The sequence below is a fragment of the Calidris pugnax genome, unplaced genomic scaffold (assembly GCF_001431845.1).
Source record: "Calidris pugnax isolate Ruff unplaced genomic scaffold, ASM143184v1 scaffold18, whole genome shotgun sequence".
Lineage (NCBI taxonomy): Eukaryota > Metazoa > Chordata > Aves > Charadriiformes > Scolopacidae > Calidris > Calidris pugnax.
Genome location: NW_015090812.1, coordinates 13,245,057 through 13,271,404, shown reverse-complemented (window position 1 = coordinate 13,271,404; position 26,348 = coordinate 13,245,057). Strand labels below are relative to the sequence as shown.

General features: G+C 36.7%; 1 protein-coding gene across 17 annotated transcripts in view; it reads right to left on the bottom strand.

Annotated features, from left to right (window-relative positions):
* Positions 1–1,074: 1,074 nt before the first annotated feature.
* ADGRL2 (adhesion G protein-coupled receptor L2) overlaps positions 1,075–26,348 on the bottom strand; it is a 182,980-nt gene continuing 157,706 nt past the window's right edge. For 3 of the 17 annotated variants that reach the window (XM_014939216.1, XM_014939221.1, XM_014939217.1), the window contains 9 exons: positions 18,454–18,545; positions 17,558–17,602; positions 17,243–17,269; positions 16,406–16,574; positions 12,400–12,528; positions 11,938–12,034; positions 9,062–9,190; positions 8,234–8,251; positions 1,075–5,450 (listed from right to left, as the gene is read on the bottom strand). In XM_014939216.1, the coding sequence (XP_014794702.1) occupies positions 4,696–5,450; positions 8,234–8,251; positions 9,062–9,190; positions 11,938–12,034; positions 12,400–12,528; positions 16,406–16,574; positions 17,243–17,269; positions 17,558–17,602; positions 18,454–18,545 (1,461 nt within the window). In that variant the 3' untranslated portion in view covers positions 1,075–4,695. Of the gene's footprint in view, positions 5,451–6,115; positions 6,169–8,199; positions 8,252–9,061; positions 9,191–11,937; positions 12,035–12,399; positions 12,529–16,405; positions 16,575–17,242; positions 17,270–17,557; positions 17,603–18,453; positions 18,546–26,348 lie in introns of all 17 variants that reach the window. The other 14 variants (XM_014939222.1, XM_014939233.1, XM_014939226.1 and 11 more) reach the window with 11 other exon arrangements.

Here is a 26,348-nt window from a genome sequence, read left to right as displayed (position 1 = left end):
TGACTCCAGCAGCTGGTGCATTATATGGAAAGGTCCTTTAAAATCTCCTTGCTGCTGAGTTGAGGCTTGTATGATTTTTCAGTAGCATTATAACCACTCAGGCTGCACCATGGTGTGATCCGTTTCACATGCCAGGAACTTTGATGGGGAGCAGTTGAGATTAATGATGACATAATACAGTAAGAAGAGATATTAATGCTCTTAGGCATGAATTAATGAAATACCATTGAGAATTTATCCTGCATGAATAAAAGGATTTGGAAGTTGTCATTCTAAAAACCACATGAAGGATTTTACTGAAAAAAACCCCAAATGGTCTGTTGAAATAGACAGGGTCCTAATGAACCTTTTTTCTAGATTTTTGTTGGAGCTGGATGATTGAGTTGGATCCATTAATTTGAATTCCTACTGATTTGCAAGTGTTTATATAAATAAGAGGCACAAATCTCTTGCTTCCAAGAGTGGTGGTGCTAATTTTTACTCCTAAACTCTCAATGCAAAGCTGGTTTCCAACCTGTGGTGTAGTTGTGAAGTACAGACCGAGCGTGCCAGTGGCACCCATAAATTCAGGGTCCTTAGCTCATAGTGCAGCCATACAGCAAGACCCTTGCTTACTGAAATGGTAGCAACGCTCTTCATAAATGTGGAGGGTGACTGTCACCAGCTACTTACACAGAATCTAAGGTGTGCTTTACTGCGACCTCCCTGAGGTCTTTGCAGGGCTACAGCTGAGGTGGAACAGAAGAATTTTTGCTGTGTCCTATCATTTATCATTCTCTAGAATTAGTGAGTTAAAACCCCAGTGAAGATGTTTGTGTATATAATTGTTTACCTGTAGCTTTTTTTGATTTAAAAAATAACTTTATTCAGGGATAAAACTTTACACTAGCATATGTTGTCATATAATCAAGTCTAGAAGACGAGTTTTGATAGTTTTGAGGCAAAGTGGGATAGCAACAGTACACAGGGACTGTTTATTTTTTGTTGTTGTTCTCAACGTCTGAGTAGTTCAGAAAAAAAATTCCTTAAAAATTAGGACATAAAATATGACACATATTTTATCCATAACTTATGTCAATTTGAAACACCTTTTATTGCCTACATAAGTGAATATATGTAAACTTTATTAGTAACTTCATTTCCAATTTAAAAGAAGCAAAGGTGTATTGTAGAATTCACAGATAAAGGTTAATTTTAACTATAAAGGTATTACCAGTGTTGCATTTCTTCATGTTATGGTTCACTTATGTAGAATTGAGATGTAGTTTATATTAAACAATGCATAGCACCATTATACAACAGTTCACTATATGCACATCCCATTTAATCTTTTGTAGGAATTAATATAACTGGACTGAAGTTACAAGGAAGAATTGAACTGAGCCAGTAGGGTTAACACTGATACTAACAGGAGATTACTAGCCATAAGAATTACAGCTCTTCTGAAAGACAGTGCCTAAAATAGCAGCATATCCTTGGCACCATCATAGGAACTGGTTAACTGATGACCCTGAAGAAACGCTTGTTTCCATTAATTCTGCTGTCATTATTTCGCTATTCTCGAACTCTTCCTCTGAATTCTTCTGTCCTTCTGATCCCAAGACAAGATAGCAGGAACGTGAGAGAGAACATAAAGAAATTACAATAAGCTGTCGGCTATATAATTATATTGTAACCTACTACACTGAGAAGTTACACCAACAGAAATTTGGCAAGGTATCGCCTGCTAGCTGCTAGCTAAACACAGGACACTCACTAGCATAACATTAAAAAAAACAGGCTCACTAAAAAGCAACATCTACATTACAAAGAAGCTAACAAAAGAATTCCCTTATGATACTTAGGTTCAGCTGGTTCATCTTAGGTTCATCAGCTACATTTTCTTGTTTTATGAATTATTGTTACATTTGCAATTTAATATATATTTAAGATCACAATGCTACAAACCTTTTTCCAGCATGTAGTTTTGCCACCTTTAGTTAGACACAAAGGAGTACTTGCTTGAACTAGGGTTGAAGATTCTGCTGAAAGTTGGTGATGTTATTAGGTCATGTGTACTGTAATTACTTGAGCACCACAACGTTTAAATCCTTAAGACATGATTTCCTAGGTAGAAGGCAGCAAGTATGCTTTTAAGTTGCCAGACAGACCAAGGGAATCATTTTTATTCCAAAGAGTCTGCTGTGTACCCTGAATCAGAACAAATTCTTATTTCATAGAGACTTTAGATTCTTAAAGCATGTCTACTACAAAGAAGTAAACAGTTTCTGATTAAATTTTAAATGTTCCAGTGACTCTACTGTAAACATAATAACTTTTAAGTGTTAAGGAACATACTGGCAAGAGTTAACAGTAGGGTCGATGGCGAAGATGCCTTTTTTCTTCAAGAACAATTGCTACGGTGTCACAGTCCTGATTCAGATATATTGAAGTTACCTGAACCCCACATTTCCAGCTCAACCTGGATTATTACTTTTTTAACAGATTTTGAATTGTCTCAGTAACAGGAAGTCTTGCCCAAAATATTCTTCTGAAATACAAACTTTTTCAAAATGCATCTATTTATTTTCCAAATGGACTTTATATATTCCAGTGCTGTAGAAGGTAATGGAATTGATACAGCTTTCAAATGGAACTTTGCTGTTCTCGTACATACAGTCACAGTGGCCACACATGAAACTGTGGCCTCGGTGATGACGAGGCATTAATTTTAGAGGTTTTCGGAAGAACACAATTTTGGAAGTTGTGACAACTGAAGTCTTTGGTGTCACCTTTAAGAGGCCCTGGTTGAGAGGGACAAAAGAGCTTTGAGAATGAAGACAACAAAGACTTCAGACTTCTAATTTTGCCACTGATTTGTAGATAACATCTTGGGCATCAGCTGCCTTGTGCTGTTCTCTGGTCTGATAAAAATGGGACAGTCATGCTTATTTATCTAACTCAAAACAGTACTGTGATGGATTAATTATTTGGACAGCACTCGGAGTGCTATCCAAACGCTGCTTATTCATGTTTTCCCCACTGCAACAATGTATCTTCATCACTAATAATTAACTGCTAATTACTGTTGCTGAGAATATGATAGTGGTGTTTACCACCTTATTTTTAAATTCAGTAGAGATGCCTACTTAAAAGTTATGCAAATATATGAAATTACAGTACATTTTCCTAATGACCCTGCTATGTCTGAGTTTGATCCTATTCAGTTGTGACTAGAGTACTGAATAGTAAAGATGACCCTTTTTTTCTGTAGAGCTATATAGACAGCTTCTATTGTATTCATGAAATGTAAAGAAGCCATTCTAAGCAGGATACAGCTGGGTCGAAGGACTGCTGATGCCAATTATGCTTCGTACATAATAATGCACATTTTACCTATTTGGAAAAAAATTCACATTTATTTACTGTCAAACAGGTGTTAAACTTTACACTGGATATTAGTGATGGGCTCATTATTAACAGGTTTACACAAAGGGAGGAAAAAAAGCAGAATTTTTTTGAAACCATTTACATTTCATTAGATTTTTATCATAAAATAAATTAATTACTAAATATAGGCAGAAGGAATATGGAAGAGTAATAGTTATGTTTTATTTATTTTTTTTATAGGACAGGCACCTTTTATTCACGAGAAAGCTTGTGAGAAGTGTCCAGTGTCCCCTTCACCCCTTACCACCCAACCCTGATTAAAGAATGAACAGGGAATTGAGTTACAATCTTTGTTAGCTATACCAAATTTGTGCAAGGCTTGGCATAATTGGCTTCTAAAACAACTTTCTCCCCAAATTATGGTTTTTGGCAATAAAAATTCAAAACGTAAGAATAAAAACTAACTTGTCAAAGCAGAACACTGTTTACAGTGAAAAATAAGTGAAAACGGGCAGAACTTGCATTTTAAACATACTACTGTACTATGAACAGAGTGTAAGAAAAACAGCTTATAACATATGTGCAACCAAGAGCTTTTCACAATATTTTCTTCAAACTCTTTAAAATTATTTTTTAATGACAATTATATTTCAGTTGGACACAAATGTATTTATTTTACCCTAGCAATAGAACAAAATATAATTTCTTTAGCCATTTTTTCATGAGAACGGTTCATTGTACAGTTGAGGAAATATATGAAATAAGGCCTGTGGCTTGATTGCTAGTGGTTAGACAAGTATTCAATCTTTGCCCTAATGGAAAAGATTTGCAGTGAACTGCAAACTGATGCAGAATATCTCTCCTGCTTTTGCAAGTCTTGTCAGGAATAGTAAGGTACAGTAAATTTGTCCCACAGGATTTTAGAGCCTACGCCTTGTATATAATACAATGTAGGCCTAGGAAAAAAAATGGTGCAGCCATATTTACAAATTTAGTTCACAAACTGCTGCAGTAAAATGGCTGGAAAGTGTTTATTTCTCTTTTTTTTCACAATTTTCTTAAATTCAGCAGCAGAAGATATCTTAAAATACCTTGTTGGTATTTCTTTTCTTTGTAACAAATAATTCATTTTAGTATACTCTGTGTATATACAAAGTTTTTGTTTTATAAAAATTCACAGAACTGCGAGGTCCAGTCATCCCCGTTACCGGAGAACCACAGGGTCAACAGAATTGTCTCTTCAAGCAGATTTGAGGGAGCCTGCTTGGGGCCAATTAAGTCTTTTTAATACTTGTACGTGGCCTTTAATATTTCTTTGCTACACTATTAAAGGCTTGTCACTAGTTGCATTTGTCCTTCTCTAACATCCCCTTCTGGAATACATCCTTCCTTGTTAATGGGAATTATATAGCCGTCGCTATTACCCCTGCTGATTTGATAGTACATCTGAAGCTGATGGCCAGCTCCCAGGTTTGGCATGCTCTTGTAGTAAATGTCCTCATTTTCGCTCCTCCTGGAGGGAGAGAGATCTTCTTCAACGTCAGGGCTGCTCTCTGGATATGGAGAGTCTCTGAGGTTGGGCATGCTCGTGTAAAGAGAGTCTCTGTTGGGGGACTGGAGGTGGTCGTCAGCCTCGGCTGTCAGCTGTGAGACGTAGCTGTCGGTTCCTTCGGTCTTCACTTTCTTCTGGGGCTGGTACAGAAGGGAGTGAGTCCGCTGAGGAATGAGTGGGGCCTCGAGCTCTTTGTGGTGGAGCTCCAGCCCGGGGGTGTCACTGTGCATCAAAGATGAGGCATCTGCCACGATGGCGTCATCTTCGCTACTGCTCCCGCCGATCACAGCTTTGGCTGGTAGCGTGCGCTCCAGGTTGTGGTTCTTGCTGCTGCCCCGCAGGTTGTTGTGCACTAATTCTGAAATGATCATTTTCTCAAAAGCTGTATCATTCAGGCTTAGTCCACAGTCTACAACTTGCACACTGTCGTTATAGTCTCCGTTGCGCAGTGAGTAGCTGTTGTTGAAATTACCATTTAGCGGTAGAGTATCCATGGCACTTGTATCCCTGGCATTGTTCAGTGAATGTCCTGAAAGGGAAAAGGACAGCTCTGGTTATTGCCTGATGTGCTTTTTATCACTGAATTATTTTTTTTTTAACAAAATTCTTTAATGTAGTTCAGGACAAAGTTGTACTTGGAGGTAAGACTTGAGAAAAGTTAGGTTATTGAACATTCCCAAATGTAAACAGTTGCACACCTTATAGGAAAGATGCATTTTAAAAATAGTAACGTGTATTTCCTGTGGGGAATAGTGGCATTTTAATTTCTTAATTTAGTGTCAATTCTGTGACTTTTCCACAAGGAACTGTTCACTCCATGCCCTTGCATATGTAATGCAAAGCAATTCATTTGGAAACAGCTATGTTTTGAAGTACACCACCATGATTTAGAAAAACAAAATTAACAGAATTTGTCCTAAACGACACTAAATTAAAAAGGAATTAGATCACAGACATAACTGAAGGTAAATGTACAACATAAACCCACATAACTGGCAAGCAACTACTTTAACAACATTTCTAACATTTTTTCTTTTTTTTTTTTTTTTTGAGATGAAGTAAAGAAAAGAATGAAAAAAATGGATAAATACAAAGAATTTATGTTAAACAAGGACAGCCATCTTTCACACTACAGGGACCAGGGCCCACAAGCACCATCCAACAACACGATAGACAGCAGGTGGAATGACTCACTTTGGACAACTCACATCATGTCTGTCTGCTCAGGCTATCTGGCCTAAGAGTAGCTGATATATAAAAGAAAGTAAAATGATTTATTGTAACATGATGAAGAATTACTGAGCTTCTCAGCAACTTAGTCAGAGCAAGGGTTCAGCAAATTAGATTACTAAGCAATAACAGCTTTTCTTTTCCCACTTAATGTAATTTTTTTGCACTAATATTCTGTCTGCCAACAACGGCCCCAGGCTTCTAAAGGTCAAAGTTTGCCTGCAGTCTGCATCAGTCACAGTGACAGCGCTGAATGAACCAGAATAGTTAATTAAGAGTTAGGCCCACAGTTACCATGGGCATGGAAGTCAAATGCAGAAATGTTAGGAATTTCTGTAAGTATGGGTCACAGAAATTAAACCAAAGAATAAATATTAGTTGTGGAATGGGAAGAGGAAATCAGCCATGGCTGATACCTCATAGCTGCTGGAGGAATGACAGATCGGGTAAGTCTGCTGGAAACATGAAAAGAAGTTTAAGGCGGGGGGGAATGAAGTCTTACGATGATTAAGGAGGTCTTTATGGGTTTGGCTTTGGCTTTTTTTTTTTTTTTTTGGTAACACGGTAAAGAAAAGGTTTTCCTATAGACACAAAGACATGTAAACTATGACAGCACAGTGCTTCCCAAGCAAAGGAAAAAGAAATAAAAAAAAAAACTTTGAAAGAAATTAAACAGTCTGAACCATGGAAAGTCAGATGGTTAGAGCATTCCTAGAAAATCACTTTATCTACAGATATGTCTGGAAGTAAAGAAAGAATGGAGTGACTTTACTGAAATGAGACTGACCACTGTGAGGCTGCTGCATTATATGCAAGGGTTGGCTTTGGCTTTTTTTTTTTTTTTTTTTGGTAACACGGTAAAGAAAAGGTTTTCCTATAGACACAAAGACATGTAAACTATGACAGCACAGTGCTTCCCAAGCAAAGGAAAAAGAAATAAAAAAAAAAACTTTGAAAGAAATTAAACAGTCTGAACCATGGAAAGTCAGATGGTTAGAGCATTCCTAGAAAATCACTTTATCTACAGATATGTCTGGAAGTAAAGAAAGAATGGAGTGACTTTACTGAAATGAGACTGACCACTGTGAGGCTGCTGCATTATATGCAAGGCTTGGAGGAGTATAAGAAAAAAGTTGTTTTGGAAAAGATTATACATTTTCTCATTTGGTTGGGTTTTTTTCATAATTAAAGCTGCAGCTTATCCTAGAAAATTCAATCTTCTCTGGAAAATATTGTTTTCAATTAAAAAGTAATTGCATTTTCTCATGAAAAGATTTTTGTCTTCAACTTTAAAAAATAGAGTAATAATTTCCAAATAAATTCTGAGTAATTTGCAAATCATTTTGTATTTGCGTTATTGTTAACTCCTCTCCATGTGTACTAATTTAAACAGTGATGAGGGCTGTTTGAAAGGTCTCTTTAAGCTTTGATTAAACAACTTTGTAGTTTTGCAATTTCATATGTGTTCCAAGATTTTTCTTGCAATGGATTTAGCTGCACAGAACATATGGCATTTATAAAAGTAGACAACACATGGACCACATGCTGGGATTCATTTCCCTCATGAAAGTGATTTAATTCTATAATTTTAATTCTCTTTTCTTCTGCTACACAGATACCAAAATATATCTGATAATCCAAAATGAGTTTTCTATGATATACTGCAGAGTTAAGAATGCTAGAATATATCCAAATTGGTTTGATGAGGCAAATTTTGTTGCCCATGATCAGGTAATTCATTTGAAATCTTTCCATAGCCTGTAGCAAGATTACTGTGGGAATGTAAAAATATACGTAACTTGTTGAGCATTTCTGCTTGACACTGCTTTGGTTTTAAACAGCAAATTATTTCAGCATTGCATAACTTCTGTTACCAATAGGGTTTGCTACAGACCTCATGTTGTTTCCCAAAAAGCAGTATGCAAGTACTTTTTGAAAGTGGAAACATTTCATTTGCAAATTGTGAACCACTTGCCCGCTGAGTCTACTTCATGACCGCTAGTTATGTTTTAATTGTGCCCATTAAAAATCATGCTGAAAAAATTTACATTTGATAGGCAAAGTTAAGTTTTACTCCCATACTTGTCTCTCTGTAGGTTGCTAGAGGAAAGCATAAGGAAAGTAAGAAAACAAGAGAATGAAAATAGAAACTACAGTTCAGTTAAAAAGGAAATTTGAAATAAAAACTGGAAACAAGGTTTTATGAGCTCTTTATCAAAGATTTATCATTCCAGTTATACTAAAGTGATCTTATGACTCATCAAACAGTAACTGCTAGATATTTACTGATGAATTGCACTGTAGTTAAAAAAAGCAACTAGATAATGTAACAACAAAATGTTAGGTAAGTGATGACACCCTTTATTCCTGCAGAACTAAACTGTTCTAACTGTTAAGCTCAAGATTTTCCTACAGGAAAATGATCTACCATAAAGCTGCACTATACTATAGTTTAGATCTATTTGACGCTGGATACGATTTTCTGCACCAGGGTATCCAAAGGTGTCAAGATGCCTTGCGCTGCTTTAGTATCTAATCCGTTCCATAAGCAGGTTTTTCTCAGCAAGCTTTAGAGTCAACCTTATATTGCATAGACATGATACCTCTAAGTGATATATATCTTGAAGATGGGCTCTCGGACCATGTGGTGTCAGTCCTGTAATAGTATATTAAGATTTATGCCACCTGTGTTAAAAACATGGATAATTATTGGTAAATACTGTTCTGGCAAAGGCATTACTATAATATAGTGCAGTTTTACAAGCTGACATTGGCAATACTGTATTTCTCAAACTGACAGAAATTCAGAACGTACGGCTCGGGTATCGCAACTCGAGTTTCTATCTAGGGAAAAGAAGGCATTTGGAGCGAGCCAAGAAAAGCGGTTTTATTCAGGAAGTATAAGCACACCTGGTGAGTTAAACACAGGAGCTGAAGGGGCATTACATACAACTGTTTCAGCGAGCAATGTGTTATAGGGGTTGTTAGTGCCGTGTGGTCGAAGAAGAGGGTTTGTTAGTAGGTAATTGCCAGTCATTCCTAAAGCAAAAGAAACAGAAAAAAATGTCAGTTCTTTAATTTTAGGCTGACAGTTTCAATAAAGAATATTTTTTATTCATCATGAATCATGTAGGACTTGTCAAATGTAATTCAGCTGAAAATTTCTGAATGTATTTGAGCTATGCATTTGAAATGGGAGTAGGAAAATACGGTTAGATTCCAGTAATTCACAGGTGCTGTACAAATCCCCAAAGTAAACATCTGGTGAGAGTGACATTTACTAATGTATACAAAATCACTGGTACACAAGAATAGCAATTAAATGTGTAGAGATCAAGGTACTACATAAGGCTATTATAACTTTAAAAATGATCATATGGAACACTTCTGTCCAGAATTGAGAGAACTGAATTTCTAAAATTGAAAGGTATTGAAAAATCTCTTATGACAGGATCAGAGCTGTTATTCACTTTATTAAAAACACACAGATAATGGAAGGGAATTGCTGTTTCCAAACAGACAGTGGATGACAAACTGCAAGAAGCATATCTTAGTATATGCAAAAGTATGCATGCTGAGGGGAAAGCAAAATATTTGCTCTAAGAAATCAGAGCATTCACATTTTCTCCCAGGACATTCATGCTGCGAATCTATCTGCCAGGTTTTAAGAAAGAACTCCTTGAATGACAAATTTTCTTTAAAAACTCAGTTTACAAACAATGTAAGATGAAGCAAAATACTACACGAAAAGTTTTTTTAAATCCATTGTACATGTTAATGCAACACCATTTAAACAACTCTCGGAATCATTAGAAAAAAAAACCAGCATATTTTGAGAAATTATTAAAAAGTCAATTAATTTCTGATTTCTAGCTCCTAGAAGGAAAATGGATTGGAATAATGATAAAAAAACCCCATACAAAATGCTGTGATTTAAAACTAACGTTAAGCATTTCATTAAGGTAAAATTCCACTTTCTTCTCTATTGCATTGCACAGCAGTATATCAAGATCAGTGTACTGCAGACCCAAGGACAACTAAAAAGCTAGCCATGTTTTCATAGTATGGGGATTTTTATTTGGTAAAGACAATATATATGCCAAATACTAATGTTTTACTACTACAATAGATACTTGGTAGCAGAAATGAGAGGAAAATTCTAAGACTCAAAGAATTATTGCCTGATTCTGTTAATCTTATTTGAAAGTTTGTATCAGTGAACAACTAAGAAGATTTTATCATAGGTTTTTTCAGTTGTCATGTACTTATTACTAGAAATACTAACTCAAATATATTTTGCTTGGGGGTTTTTTTTGTGTACTACATGTACTTGTTTAGAATTATTACCTGCAATTTACAGCTAAGAGAATCTTTTTTCAATCCAAAATTTTTTGCCACCTTTAACAGCTTGATTTTTATTTTAAAGGAAAAATGGCACTTGCCATTAATTATCCAACTACCCAGATACGTATGTGTAACTGAGATAATGACAACATTATAATAGAATAACGATGATATAAATTTTTCTAATCATGCCAGACATCTCTGGTGACTTGAGACTGGAGATCGAAACAGGGAGAAGCTTCCAACTCCGAATTAACTGAGGGTGCAGCACAGTTAGAGCAAACCTCAGGAGTCAGAGACATCCGATCAGGGTGAAATCCCAGACTTTTATCTAGAGTGTATTTACAAGATTTTAAGAAGACACTGGAAGGGAATGTACTTCTTTCTTGAGCATGAAAAACATACATTTTCTACTTAGGAGAAGTTACTTAATTTTGATTTTGCCAGAGGAACATTCAAGATTCAGATGGGGGGAGCACTTAGACACACAGGTCTTATCTAGAATCTTGCTTTCTGCAATCTTTTCTTTTGCAAAACACCACACTTTTTACTTCCAAAATAAATGTGAGTTAAGTAGATGTGCCTACTACCACATCTTGAAAAAAAACAAGGGAGGAACATTTGCTAGTTATGGTTGATGAGGGCTTTACAGCAGCCCTGACAGTGGTGAATTTTCTGTTTGAAACTTTCTGAGTTAAGCAGGACCTGGTCACAATTTGATCAGGGCTACGTGTTCTTCTAGAGACGCGGGCAGAAGAGCAGGCTCTGAACTTGATTTGCACAGTCTTCCCTCCATTGCTAGCTCAAACTGCCTTAAAAAACACAAAGGGGAAGGGGAGAAAGAAAGGGACGTTCTGTCTTGGTGAATACCCCTGCCTTCTAACTGGACATGAGAATGAGGTTCCAGATTTCAAAGTCTATTTGAGCTGAAAAATTTGGAGTTTTGCCTCCTCTGTGCCTGCAAATCTGGATTCTATCGCATGTGACAGATATGATGCTCTTTGAAACAGAAAAGATAAATGCTTTACAGACATCTTTTGCATAGAAATGATATCAATTAGATTTCACTGGGAAAATTTCTGCACCTAAAAATCATAGTCAAGTATGCATTAAAATGTTACTGCACTCATATTTCTGTTTCAGATTTAACCTATAAAGGTTAGGAAAGATTTAAAATTATGATCTTGCTTTTAAGTTAAATTATTGATGAAACTTATTTAAGTACATTCCCACAAATGAAGGAATTCAACTTTTACAGCAGGGGGCCAGTTGAGGGAACATGGTTTTAAAAAGTGCTGGTGGATGACTTTAAAACTCTGCTTTTAGAGAATATTTGTTCCAGAATTTTTTTTTCAAACATTCTTTTCAATTCTTGTGTTAAATGTTATAAAATCTGTATAAAATTTAAGGCTTCTAAAACGGAAATGTTCCCAGTGACTGACCTTGATTAAGTGTTGAAGTGCTGTTGATGTCACCTGAGATAAAAGATGATTCAGACTGTTTTCTCACAGTGTCATTCCACATTCTCCTTATACGACTCTGTTAACATAAAGCAGTGAGACACCAGTAAGTTACAAAAATATTTTTTCCGACTTATGTGCTATTATGTAGAATATTTGTTATTAAAACCCTAATTTATTAAATTTCATTTAGATGAAACGTGGTGGTATGTATAAACCTTCCTATAAACCAGCCCCTAATTACAAGACAAAATAAGGTGTTTGCATTAGACCAAAGTAAAAGGAAATGCTTAAACAGGATAAATTCTATTATGCAGAAGTATGTATTTGCCATCTAAATGATAAATCTGAGAAGACAATTAGTGCTTCTGCTAGGAACACATCATCTCAGTAGGCTTTTTAAAAATAAGGTTAATTAAAAGATGCTGTCAAAATCTTTGTTACCTGAGTGCCAGAGGAATAGCGAGCACTAGTTCTTGTTGTCGATGCCTTCACTGAACTGTGGGGACTCTCAGTTGGTAGCCCACCACAGCAGTAGGAATGTCGGAAGCATTTGCCATATTCCTTACGTACCTAGGGGGGAAAAAATTACTTAGCAAAAAAGTAGCGTCAAGTATCTCTGCTGGCAAAAAGACAAGAACTTTGTATTGAAACTACTCACACACTTTCCAAGCAAATAGATAATTCTTGTCTATTGAATTGTTGGCTATTAGCAAAATCAGATATTTTTCCCTACTTAGTGTTAGCATTCAGGAATTTTGAAGCAAATTATTTCCAAGCTATACATGCATTTCATTTAGATGTGACTGAATAATCATTACTGAGCTATTTATGGTATTACTTTAATTTCATCTTCATATTGTAGATGAATATAGTTAAGTTTGCCTGAACCGAATGCTGGTTGAAAATAGCCCTTTTTATGTGAGCTTTTGATGCAGAAACCAGAGAAAGCCTACCTTCCCATCTGAGCACACAAGAAGGGCTGAGGTAACTAGCCTTTGCACTGCCAGGTACTGCCCATTAAGTTATCCCTTCCAAGGGTGTGTGCAAAACCTGCAATGACTATAAAGGCATTTTCATATAAAGTCACATCTGCTTGGGATTGTACAAAGCTCACACAGGCCCCTGCCCCGCTCCAGGCAGAGTGCCAGCTGTACTGATGGAGGTACCATCAGTGTTTCAAAGTTAAATTTTGAACCATAAAGGATGCGAAATGAAGCATCTTTCACTTTTAGGACCAAAAAATAAAAAGTCCTCCTTACTGCCTTTGCTGAACCTAGAAATCTGAATACCCCTATGTGTATGACATTTTTGTCTGACACAGCAACAGAGCTAACTAATGATTCCAATATCTGGCCTGCATTTATTCACCACCTGTTTCCAGTGAGCTACTGGAAACTTCAGTTTTGTAATTTATGTGTGTTAACGTAAAGTTATCAGGATTAATTCACTGAGCAGTTAATTCTCTCATATTTGGTGACTGCTACACTGATTACTACTTTCAGCTAACAGAAGAGTGCATACACATCACGGCAACATGACAGCAGCAGTGAAAGGACACAGTGGATAACATCTTTAAAGATGCTAAGTCTAAATTTGTAAATCTTCCACCATATACTTGGGAATCTAAGCGTCACTTCTACATCAATGAGTCTCTTAAATTTCTGGGAAAAGTGGCATTTCAGCTAATCTGGAAATTCTGCTTGACCTATGAATATATTGGACAGAAAGTTATGGGTATGCAAAAAGGAGGGAGGGGAAAATGCAAAAAGTTAATAATGTTGATTTACATATACCATGTGCTGTTTTCAATATTACAAGGATTTTTACTCATTGAATACATACTGCAGAGTTTGTATAAATTCCAAGGTTGAAGAAAATTTGAATAGCTGGTGCCTTAACTTCAAGCTAGGGACAATAACTCATTTTTATAGAAGTATATGGTACATATTTTAAATTATTCCCTATCTATATCAGCACAAAAGACACATTAAAAAATGAAAACAGAAATGCAGGGACATAGAATTCTAATCTTTAACTCTGTAGTCTGAAAAACATAAGTGTACATATATCATCACTAGGTGGTATAACACCTAAGAAAATACATTCCTGAACACTAATGGATATTAAATGCTCCAAACCACTACAGAGTAGAGACAACAGCAATCAAAACTGTATTTTTACCCAAATACCACCCTCCAGGGCTGGTTTTGCCTAATGCCTATATTGCAGTGAATGTACATTATCTGTCAGTACTGCGCATTCCACTGTCATTATTTCTAAATTATAGCTTGTTGGAAACTGATGGAAGCAACAGCACTATCATCCTGTCAGAACTGGAAACATAATAGTTTTCACTTTCACAATTCTATTTCTCTGGTCAATTTAGTGACCAACTAGTAATAACAGAATAAAAAGACTACATTAGCTATGCAGACAGAGGATGGGATGCTATCCAGTCAAAGGCATTGAAACTTAAAAATCTTAAATGGCAGCTTTAACATTCTTTCAGGTATAAATCTTATTGCTCTAGGTTATGCTTCTTCACACTTGACTGGTATTTTAATACTGCTTTTTGCTGACTCCACTTAATATAGAAACAATGCACAGCTGTAAAAAGAAATAAAAGAGGAATCTGGTTTTGATTTTCAAGTCCAATACAAGTGGCAGAAAGAGCAACATTATATGAAACCCTAATCTAGAAATTATTTGCATTTTGAGAATGCCTGCATTTTCTCCCCTGTCTTCTTAGGCTCAATCTCCTCTCTAAGTGTGCTTTTGTTCTCTCCAAATGAGAGGAGTGCCGTGTTCATCTGGATAAAATTCTTTCTGTCTACCAGATCTTTTTCTAAAACGTGGCTGAATGCCATTGTCTACACCAAATTTAGAGACACTGATACTGTTAGAGCTGGTACAGTTGAGAACACATAAGAATGTGCTTTTTGTACTTACACAGCAATGATTTATCCAATGGTCAAAAACCATTTTATAAATATCAGTTAATTATGTCTCTGGTGAGCTAATTATAATGGGAGTTAACAATTGCTAGGTCTCCAGCCTAAAACTGGTAAAAATATTTAGAATCTAAATATTGCAAATTGGGTATTTGTAAATGCAGGATGTATTGCATTTTATGTTACCTTTTTTTGGGTGGGATTTTTTGGCATTCACCCTTCCTCTCAACGCTAATTTACTTTCATTTGCTATGATCTTCTAGCATAGGCAACGAGCTTTTTTTCTTTTGTCCTTCACTAAAGCACCTCTGAGGCATCCTTGGAAGCAACCTCCACTCTCAGGGAGTGGAGGAAGAGAAGGAGTGCAGGGAACCCAAAGAGAATCCCACCTGGCTCCACCCTTCACTTTCTTCTCTCCTGTTCGCTCCCCAGTCCCATGCAAACCTTCTCTCTCCCCAGCAGATCTGCTCCTTTTGGATCAGATAGGAAGTTCCATCTAAACACAAGGAGGAACTTCTTTACTTTGAGGGTGGCAGAGCACTGGAACAGGCTGCCCAGAGAGGTGGTGCACTCTTCGTCTCTGGAGACACTCAAAACCCGCTTGCACAAGATCCTGTGCCACCTGCTCTAGGTGAACCTGCTCTGGAAGTAGGGTTGTACTAGAAGATCTCCAGAGGTCCCTTCCAACCCCATATCATTCTGTGACCCCTGCTTCCATCGGATGAAGGGGCACAACTAATTTGGCACATCCCACTCATGAGGGAAGGCTCTTGCCAGAGGATTCCACTTTTTCTAGTGAGCACAAAGCTGTTGGATTGCTAAGGGAGCCAAACACTTGAAAGAAAGTCATCATGCTGGCATCTTTGGAGAACTCTCCCTGTTAGGAGTTGTCTAGCATTAATGACTACTTCTTTCTAAGGTGTGACAAAGTTCATAATAAAATTAGTTTTTAGATCTCACCTAATTTTGTAATGAGCAAGCACTCACAGTACAATCCCTGCCTATCACCCGTTGCTTTATGCGGCAGCTTAATGGGATCTCAGGAGATGTCCTCTGCCTTGATCTGACAGAGAGAGTTTCCAGGCTGAGATGGGCTGGTATTGTAAATGACCCTTTCTTTGCAGTGCTGCAGCAGAGGCACAATTTCTTTCATGTGCACAAAAAGGACTTTTGGCTATAAGTCCAGACTAATACGTACCACATTACCAATGTTAAACAGTACATTTGCTATAGTAATTTTCTTCCCAAATCCTCATAGCTTTTCAAGCCCAGGCTGGAAATGCTGCATCCATTTTAAACCTGCCCAGGTCACAGAGCAGTTACATGACTCCCACAGGCACACATGCAAGAATTGCTTTTGAATCTTAGTCCTCTCCTTAAACTACTTAAAAATACTCCAGTTCTTGACATCGCTATTTTTTTCTTGAATTTTTAAGAAATATATATGGTATTTTTAAGGAGTTAGAGAACACGCATCTGTGTTTTCAGCAACTTACTTTCTTTTGAAGGGCACAATGAAAGATGAAAATAAACATTCCTTGGAAAGCATTAAATACTGTGAAGAGATAGGTCATCACAACAGTCCCCTCATTGATAAACAGCAGGCCAAATGACCATGTTAGGCCCAAGAGACACAGGAGAGCAAATGCACCCAGGACCCAGGATCTGTAAAAGAAAATTAATTTTAGTAACATCACTTATGAGAATGCATGTCGCCAAATCCAATATTAACATTTCAATTCCTGCAGTTGACTTTTACTAGGTTCGTATTCAAATGTAAAAATTCCTTGGGTTTAACCTTTTATCTATTAAAGAAAGAACAATTCCATTTGGTACTCTTAGTCTTCAGTGAAAACAGCAAGAGTAGATATGACCTTTTTCTTTCTCAAGAACTGTACAGGATATCAAAACTACTTTGAAATACAGAAGTATAGCACAAGCCCCAGCTACTCCATTGCTTTATCTGCTTTTACAAAGGAGATTGATAAATCTGGCTTAGCCACTAATCACACCATAGATTTTAAACAGTGGTGCTGCCATATGACACCAAATAATGTAACACAAATGCACAAAGGTTAAACAGCAGATTAAAAGCCTAGAGCCCAAATCTTTAATGCTCCGATAAACTCAGCTAAACTGAAGCTAGATGATCTAACTTCTGCATGAAGAAACCCTGCTGAAATGTGACAAAAAAAATGGATATTGCTCTACAGAATAGTCTAAAAAAAATTCCATCATGAATAGGTTAAGGAAAAGGAGTTGTAGAGAACGGCACAGAATGAAAGGGAAAGGGAATTTAGTCAGTGAATTCCACATCTAACTAATGATCTTACTTGATAAATGGCTTATTATCTTCATAGCTAGAAAGCATTATAAGCAGAAAAGAGAAACAAAATTATTAGACAGAATTGAAACAGAAATTAATAAGAGCATTTTTAATTGTCTATAAAAATTAGTCAAAATTAGGAAATTCAAAATGCAGAGGCAAGCAATTTAAAATTATAAAGGCATATAATAGTTAAAAATTCTTTAGCAAATCAGGTATCTCAAAACTAGTTAATTAAAATTAAGGGAAATCCACAATATTGACCGAGTTTGTAAAGTTAAAAATCATGCTAGAAATTTGTTAATGTAGGGTTCTATCTTACCCAGGTAAGTCCGTATTATAGTAGCCATCACAAACACGGTAATTACTGGTGTGGATGAGAAGACAGAAAGAGGAAAAGGAAGAAAAGAGAGAGATGCTAAAGATTAGCTCTCTCTCTCATCATGCAACATGCAATGAAGCTGATACTGACCTATCTAGAACATCTAGTTCACAATGTTAGCCTTACTGAAAATCTCCCTTTGCCATTTTCAACATTCAAAGCAAATCTGTAAGACCCTTTCACATCCAACCCTCAGTGTTAGAAAGTTGCACCATCCCTTCTGTGTTGATAACAAAAACCTTCAATACACCATAAAGCATACAGAACATAGTAAAAGACTATCTAAAGAAGAGCTGCCCAAGCCTTGTCAATTATGTAACACTTCCATTACTCTGCAAAAGGGATACTACAGTACAGCACCATGATGAAGTAAATATTTGTTAAATTAGCATGAAAACAGCAGATAATCTTCAAGTTAACAATAATAATAGAGTCAATTCTCCTGAGAGAACAGGATTACGAGTAGAAACTGCTCAGAATCCCTAAATCAAAAAGTCATTTAACAAAACAAACTTAATATAATCATATCAGCCATGCAAACAGGAACATCATTTTTGAACTGCATTTTAAATGCAAATGAAATTACTACAGTGCTGTGGCATTTCCGTGAAACAGTTTCTTGGCACTAGTTCCAGGCTGAAATTATCTAATTTTGACCGACGTTTGTGACATTACAGCAACAATGTGACGAAAGCAGGATTGGCTCTGTTTGCTTCTAATTGACATCTGCAGTTGCTGGGAGACAATGGCATGTGCTCCTAATGGAGAGTAGCTTTCAATCAGTTCAGCAATCAGAAAATAATCATAGTTCTCATACTTGAACACAAAGCACTTACTTAATGTTTTCCAACCTGCTAGAGTCTGGTTTCAAAGTGTTTGAGTGCTTCACCATTTTGCACAATGTGATCACCAGGAAGATAAGATTCAGCTGTCAAAACAGATAAGAACGAAATTAAACTACTTCATGTAATAGGTTGAATAATGATGATGTTAGAGACTAAACAAAAACCCCCTAGTTTATTTTCAAATCTGTAGTGAAACTGGGTAACCGTATCAGACAAGTCTGTGAAAGGTGATTGCAAATAAAGATGGTGGGGGGGTGAATGTGAGAAGTCCCTGTTCCACTTAATTTTTCAAATTCACCTTATCATCATGAACCACCATTTAGCTCATGTTCAACACTTGTGACTGTCAGTCTAGCTCTATCTTCCAGCATGTTGGGCTTGGTGTTGTTCACCTTTGCCTGTCACCTCTAGCCCCGCTACCCATCTTACTGACTTCTGAGGGCTATGGTTACCCCTTTACTGTACTATACTAGTTGTCTTTTCATCACCCCATCCTACTTCTGGAATCTTTTTTGCCTTTGCTGGTTTCTCCCTTTCTTTGTTTTTATTCCCTTTTGTTCTCACAAATCCCATCGGGGTCTTGCAAACAGCATATATGTAACTGAAAAAATAGAAATGGGAAGAGAAAAAAGAAGAAACACAAAGACATAGCAAATTCATCAAACTTAACAGTGGCATAGGCATGAGCTGGTGGTCCACCCTCCCACTGCCCTCTTTCCCTTTGTAGTCTGGATTCTGCTGAGGTGAGACTGCATGCCACTTGAAGGAAAGGACTGTGTTATCTTATTCTTGTTGTGTCATTCATATAGGTAACACCGAGGAAGATAGTGAATAGTTTTTTATAGTTCTCCTATTGTGAAACAGAATCACAGGTATTAAAGATACTAGGTGCCTTTCTCCTATCGATTTCAAAGCATGTGAAGAGCATAGGTAAGCCAGATGCAAAGATGCTTGCAGAATATGATCTGAAAAGTGGTATACAGTTAATTTGAGAAATTAGCGTGCACCGTCCTATATCATGCAGACAAATTCAAATAAAATCATGTTTGAAAACAGGAAGAGCTATGTCCTTTCAAGGAGAAGGCATACATCCTTATCTACTAGTATGATGGTCCACAAGAAATGGCTGAACCAGTAGTTAAGAGAAGATGGGAGAATACGCTATATTAGATGGATTCTGATCCCATTCTTAAAATCTTCTGTATCTCTCTGCAACTGGTTATTGATGGAGAATAATCAAGCCCAGTCTCTCATTTTGGGGAGCCTTTGGTTTGAGACAGCATCAAAATGCTCACAATTTTTGTAACATTGGGGATACCAGTTCATACCAGATGTGTCCCTATGGCTGTGCCACATTAATCAGAAATGTCACTCAAATCCTAATACAGAGGAGGTCTTAACAATCTAGAAAAGAGGAGTCTTTTAAAGGCTCTGATCAGAATCTGTTAATAACAATGTGTATTACAGACATAATTCCAACTGCTAAGGGCAATCAAGTTATCACTGCTGCTGCTGCTGTCTCAAAATCAGGATGGACATTATGAACTATAATGTGGTTCTCAACACCAGAACAGTGCTTGGCAGTTTTTGACCTCATCAGTCCTGATTCAAAGCAAAACATTTTTACAGTTGTATCTTGAGATTAATACAAAAAGTGTATGTGATACAAATACCAAAAATAAGCTTTTATAATTTATTTCTGTGCTTCAAGAACTGACAGGAAATACTTTTTTTAAGTGGAGGTATGTACATGGTGTAGGTTAAACATGATTTCCATTGCTGCAAAATAGTAGTGTCGATATCTCATGACCCTGCTGATTACCTTTTATGATTCTTATAGGTAATAACTAACCAGTTGAGAAACACTTCATTATAACATTGTGATCATTTTGTTCCCCTTATCTAGGTTTCCACTGTACTGCACAAGTTCCTTGGGTGAAAACACAACTTGCTTCTCTCCCTGGCCTTTGCACCAGACAGAGGACAGGGGCTCTGCATGTGACCTGACCCTCAGGTTCCATGCCTCTGCAGGCAGACTTTCTTCTTCTGTACTTGAAAAAGCTTCTTGCACATTTTGGTAGCTGACATAACATGAACTTCTTCAGTCTGCTTAAAAAAATGTAACTTCGATTTATTTTTTGTGAAAACAAACAGATTAAGAGCTAAGAGACATGCCTCATGCCAATCCTAACATGTAAATCAACTTCGGCTGCAACCTATGCAAGCGGGAGCGCACAATCCAGTCCAGAATAGTATTTACAGCACAGCTGGAAGCTAATTCTTGCCTAAGTAGCTACCCTGGAGTATCCTGTATTGTACTAGCAACATCATTCTTGGATCAAAAAACTCATAGACGTGCCTTAGCCCATAAATGACTGCCTTATGAAATGAGAGGTTTTTATGCTCTGATTCTTTGTATGACTGAAGCGTTGGTTTGACCTATGAAAAACAAAAGCTTGTATTTACATACAGAGGGTCCTTTGGTGACATGCAAGCAGACACGGCCCTAAGTTCCAGCGCGTTAGACAAGTTTTATGTAGGCACTTAGCTCTGTCTGTATATATATCCTTGCTGGACAAGGGAATAACTGCACGTAGCAGTTTCTTAATAGACACTTTAATTCTAATTTAGGTACAGAACCCCAAAAGCAGCCCACAGAAATAATAATGCTGTATCACAGTAGCTGGAAAAGTCCTTCCAAGAAAAAAAAAAAAGGCAAAAAAAGCAAAAAATTGTACTTTGAAGACAAAGTAACTATGACAACAGAGCATACGATACTTGTTTCCCCATCACTGTGAAATATTGCATAGTTTTCAGTTTCAGCAGTCAAAAGGCCATGGTTTGCCACTTGTTCAAACATGCTGGCATCTCTGTTGCACATTGTATCATCAAAAGCCTATTTTGCCCACTTACAAATACTGAAACCAAACCTTTCTTTAGACTTGCTTTTGGCTCCCTCACTGCTCTTCATCTAGGAACTGATTGTTTTGGGGGAACTCTTGAGTTAAAGACTTGTGGGCATCCTGTCATTTTATTACGCAAGACACTAAGCTGTAAGGGAAGGGAATTTGTAGGAGAATAATTGCTTTTAGGAGGAATCTCTGCATTACTTTTCTTGGTGAGAAATATGTGGGGGGAGAAGAAAACACATGTATTGCTTTTGCATTCATTTGTACCAACTTCGTATAAGGAAAGCTTTTTCAGCCCAAGCAACCAGGGCTGAGTTCAGAGCTGAGCCTGTTTTGAGCAGTCTTTTTAGCAGTTTTCTAATTCAACCTGAACAACTGAGGCTGGATCTGGACCAAAGATCTCCTGAAGTCCCTCCCAACCGCAATTGTTTCATGACTGTGTGAGGACTGAACAGTTAAACGTGCAGTACCCACATGAGTGGCAAGATGGACTTCTGAAAGCAACCTTGCAAAGGGAAAAATGGGACAATGGGCCTTTCTCATCTCTTCATATAACATAGAGAGCTACTGACAACTGGGCTGCACCCACTGCAGAGGAAGCAAAATCTGCCCCTGAACAGTACCACTCTCCTTCGATGATAATAAAAAATATAAATACATTGTGTAAACACATACACAGCCACAATATATACATTTCAGTTGTGAAATTATACCCTTGATAAAGTCAGTAAAATCTCCTTCATGCCACACTTCTGAAAATCAGATTAACTCTCTTTTGAAGGCTAAAAATAAGAATTTGAAAGTCTGTACAGGTATCAGGTTCAGATTTGAAGATTCTGCTGTGATACCAAGAATGACAAGACACACAGCTACAGTAGGTGGAGCTATAATGTGAGATCTCTTAAAACATTAGCTGGTAAGAATAAGCAAAAAAATGGATTGATAGTATTTCATCACTGTTTATACTAGGTTTTTGCTGTAAGTTCTAAAATATATTATCCACTATAGGAGACCAGACACTGGATTACACAGAGAACCAAACCTAATCTGTACTCTGATCTTAGAAAAGTATGTAAAAGTGAAAAAATTTAATTAAAGCACTTTTAAAATACCAGTTCTTACTTATCTCTAAATATGACAAGCATAATTGGATAGAATTGAGCAAAAGAAAGACAATTAGACATATATTAAAAAATAAAAAGTAACTACTTCAAAATATAACATTTGAAGAATTTTTATGGTAATAAACAAAAGCCTGGATGATCCCTGGATGACCCTGGATGATCATGCTTCTTTCACAGCCAACACACAGAGGCCTATTTCTGGTTTGGACATCAGAAAGTACTGGACATGAAAAATGGTATAAGTAGGAATTTTGTCTTTCTGGCACCTGGAACCTATGCAATAACCTGCACAGAAGACTAATGGATTGGAACTAGTTGCAGGTACGAGGAATTAATAGCCAAATAAAGCTAGATTTTGCAATAATTATGATAAATTTCCTCCTGTGAGCAATAGATAAATACCATTTATCAAGTGTCTACTATAGGAAGATATAGATGTATTATTTACATGCATAAGCTTACAAACACACGTCATTTTCATATGCGGAGCTAGATTACATGTGCGTCTGTACGAATAGATCCACTGACCTTGGTGAACTAATTCCTCAACCTGAGTGAAAAAAAGAAACTATCTTTCCTTTGTTAATGAAACAGGACATTCTAGGAATTTTTGCTTAAAAAACCTTTGGTAGCCTAACATATTGGCTTCATCTGCGAGAAGCAAATTCCACTGATTTTGGCCGAATTCAAGTCAAACCAACATAACCCATTCCTGGGATACGAATGAAGATGGATCTACATAGAAGTCAAAATACTCGGGCTTTTCTGACCACAGATTACAGCAGTGCACTGTTTGTTTTATAGCCATCAACCTGCTCAATTGAATCACGTCTGCCTGAGCTTAGCGGCTTAAAATTCATTCCACACAGCCTGCAGTGCTGACATGGATATGATAAGACAGAAGAACAGAAACACCACTCTGAAGTAACCTAGCTGAACTGCACATGTTCTGACCCTTTTTGAACTCCCTGGAGCTTTTGTTACCTGGCAAATGCAGCTCTAAAACTGCTCTTGTATCTCCAGATCTTTGCTCTTAGCCATGCAGAAGCCTATTTCTCTCTGGGACTGGCAGCGAGAGAGGTGCTCTCTGAAGAAGGCTTCTAAATGAGTGTGCATGCTGAACTCTTACTGAACTGAATTAATTATTAAAGATGCAGATGGAGCTGTCCAAATGATAAGAACAGCTCCTGACGTATCATGATCCAAGCTTTCATTAAACCATTTCAGGCATACTAATGGTTTCCCACCGCTCATTACTTACATGCTCTTTTCTCATAGATATAATAACCCTGGTGCCCAAAGGCATGACAGGCTATGGAAATAGGGAAGTTGAAAGTTCCTCAGAAGACGTACTAAGGAACTTCATACTTCCACCCTATAATTCCCATCCTCACTTTGTGCAAACCTGTATACAGACACAAGACCAAATGCTTATAAACTCAGAGAAAAATCTGTAAATTAAAGAAGTAACATTGTCAAAAAAGTTTACGTGTGTTCACTATTAAACTGAGAATCATAAAAATGATTTGATCAACATGTTAAAAAGCCTACCAAGGTGAAATTCTCACATGCTACTAAGTGAGCTACTCTGCAAATATGGCTCTTCTTAGGTTACACTGCACATGACATATTATTTTTCAGCCATTACACTTCTCACACTTCTTCCTCCAGTCTCTCTTGCTTTCTCAGTTGGGACGATTAGAGGGCAAAGCAATTGCTAGAAAAGAATTACTCCCAGGAACTGTGCTGTGATTGCTACCTGCTGTTTCATATTTTTGAAGTTGGGAATACTACTCCCAAAGGCCTTTTGCGTCTCAGCCTAAATGATTTGCTGGAGGATAATAATGTCATGGCCAGTAAATAATAGTGAACTATGTCTGTACATGGTCAATATGATTAAATGTCCTTCACCTCTATTCTCACTCTGACCTGGTTATGAGGAAGTGAAAAAGCCGTGAGCAATGCCCAAAGCTCCCCACGTGAAATGTTATTTTAAAGCAAGGGAGAGAAATAGAGGTGACTTAGCAAAATACTCCCCATAACAATAAAATAAAAAGCTAAGCACAAAAAGCAAAATTATCACCACCACAATCAGACCTGAGGTAACTGAACTATTGTAGCATGGAACTTAGAACAATTTTCTAGTAATGATTACAGCAACTGCAAGAAACAACTTTCTGCTGAAAAATATTGTCAATCATACTGAAAAAGCTAAACGTATCTTTCAATTGTAACTGTAGGTTTAATTAAAAAAGAATCCCTATCATCCTGAGACTTGATTTAATTTAAATGTATTTAAAATAAACTCTGTACAATTATTATGGTTTATCCTTAAATCTTATAAATGCCGTAATTTTTCTAATTCAACCTATACACATGACTTTTGGCATCTACGCCTATTTCTTTGAAAATATGCCAACGAACTCAAACAACTTCTACATTGCACAACTATCTTTCTTAAGTGACTGCTCCACGATTAAAATAGTTTTTGATATAAACAGAGAGTAAAACCAATCTAAATATATATAAGCTTATTTCAATATTGAAGATACCAGGAAGGAATAAAGTGCCTACAAAATACTGGCCAGGTATATTTTTTAGAGAGAGTTCCATAATCAAAGTATCAAAAATTTATTTTTATATATAGAAGCTACAAAAAGTATTGAAAGAATATATCTGGCATATAGATCTATAGAAGTCAAGAAATTTCAAAATTATGCCTGATGCATGTGCTTCAGGCTGAAAAAATAATAATGACAAAATACAATTAATGCATCTGGAAAGTCAATGGAACCAAACATTTCAGATCTCTACAACTGTATAATGGCAGGAGAACAGGTGACTATTTAGACTTTCAAAAGCATGAAAACAAATTATTTCATCCTTCCAAACTATGAGGAGTTATGAGAAAAGCTCTCTATGTACATAGGCTATGTCCCCAGCACCAGCCTTCTAGAATATTTCCCAAGCATAGCCAGGCTTTGAAGACACTGAACCAGCAGAGAAGTACAAGGTAAGTCAAAATGCACATCTTGCATTTACTTCCCTTCCAAATTCGTATGTTGTGTAGTGTTGGTATTATTAGCCTGATATAACAGGGAGATGGTTTTGCCCGGGGTTGACAGATGAGTATGCGCTTTTTACCTGAAAGCGCTCAGATAATGGATAATTGATGTATGAACACAACATTCAGTCTTGAATGGACAATGGGGCACACAGCTGTGGGTGTACAGATGGGTGTCCATGCATATGACTTTACTCAACTGATTGCAAAAACATGTATATACTTTCTACTAGTTACATAATATTCTATTATTTATACTAAAACAGATGAACTTGTATGTCTGACATACATGTAGCATAAATACACACAGAAGTAGTCATGGAAAAATATGCATATGCAAATACACATACAGATACTCTGTAAGTGTAATGAAATGTAAGATTTACTTAATTATCCAATGCGTTAGAACACTCTTTTGAGATAATTATGTTGGATAATTAGCAGTTAAATTCTGGAACGTGTACAATAGTGACTCAATTGAAAGCAATAATAATGGTTCCTTTAAAAAAACCCTGTGTTTAGTACTTCATTGATTTTTCATATGACTACACGTCAATACGACCTTCAGAGTTCAAGCCATTAGGAAAAAATGGCTATGCCACCACAGCTTTGACAATTAATCATTTGGTCAGCACTCTTTAAAGATTTCTAAACATTTATATAACCATCAGTCACATTACAAATTGTTTATAAGCATTTTTATGAAATGTCTTGTGAATAAGGATGGTATTGACTGATGTTATTCAATCTTTTTAACTTTGCTCTGAGGCAACCTAAAAGGAAAAGAAA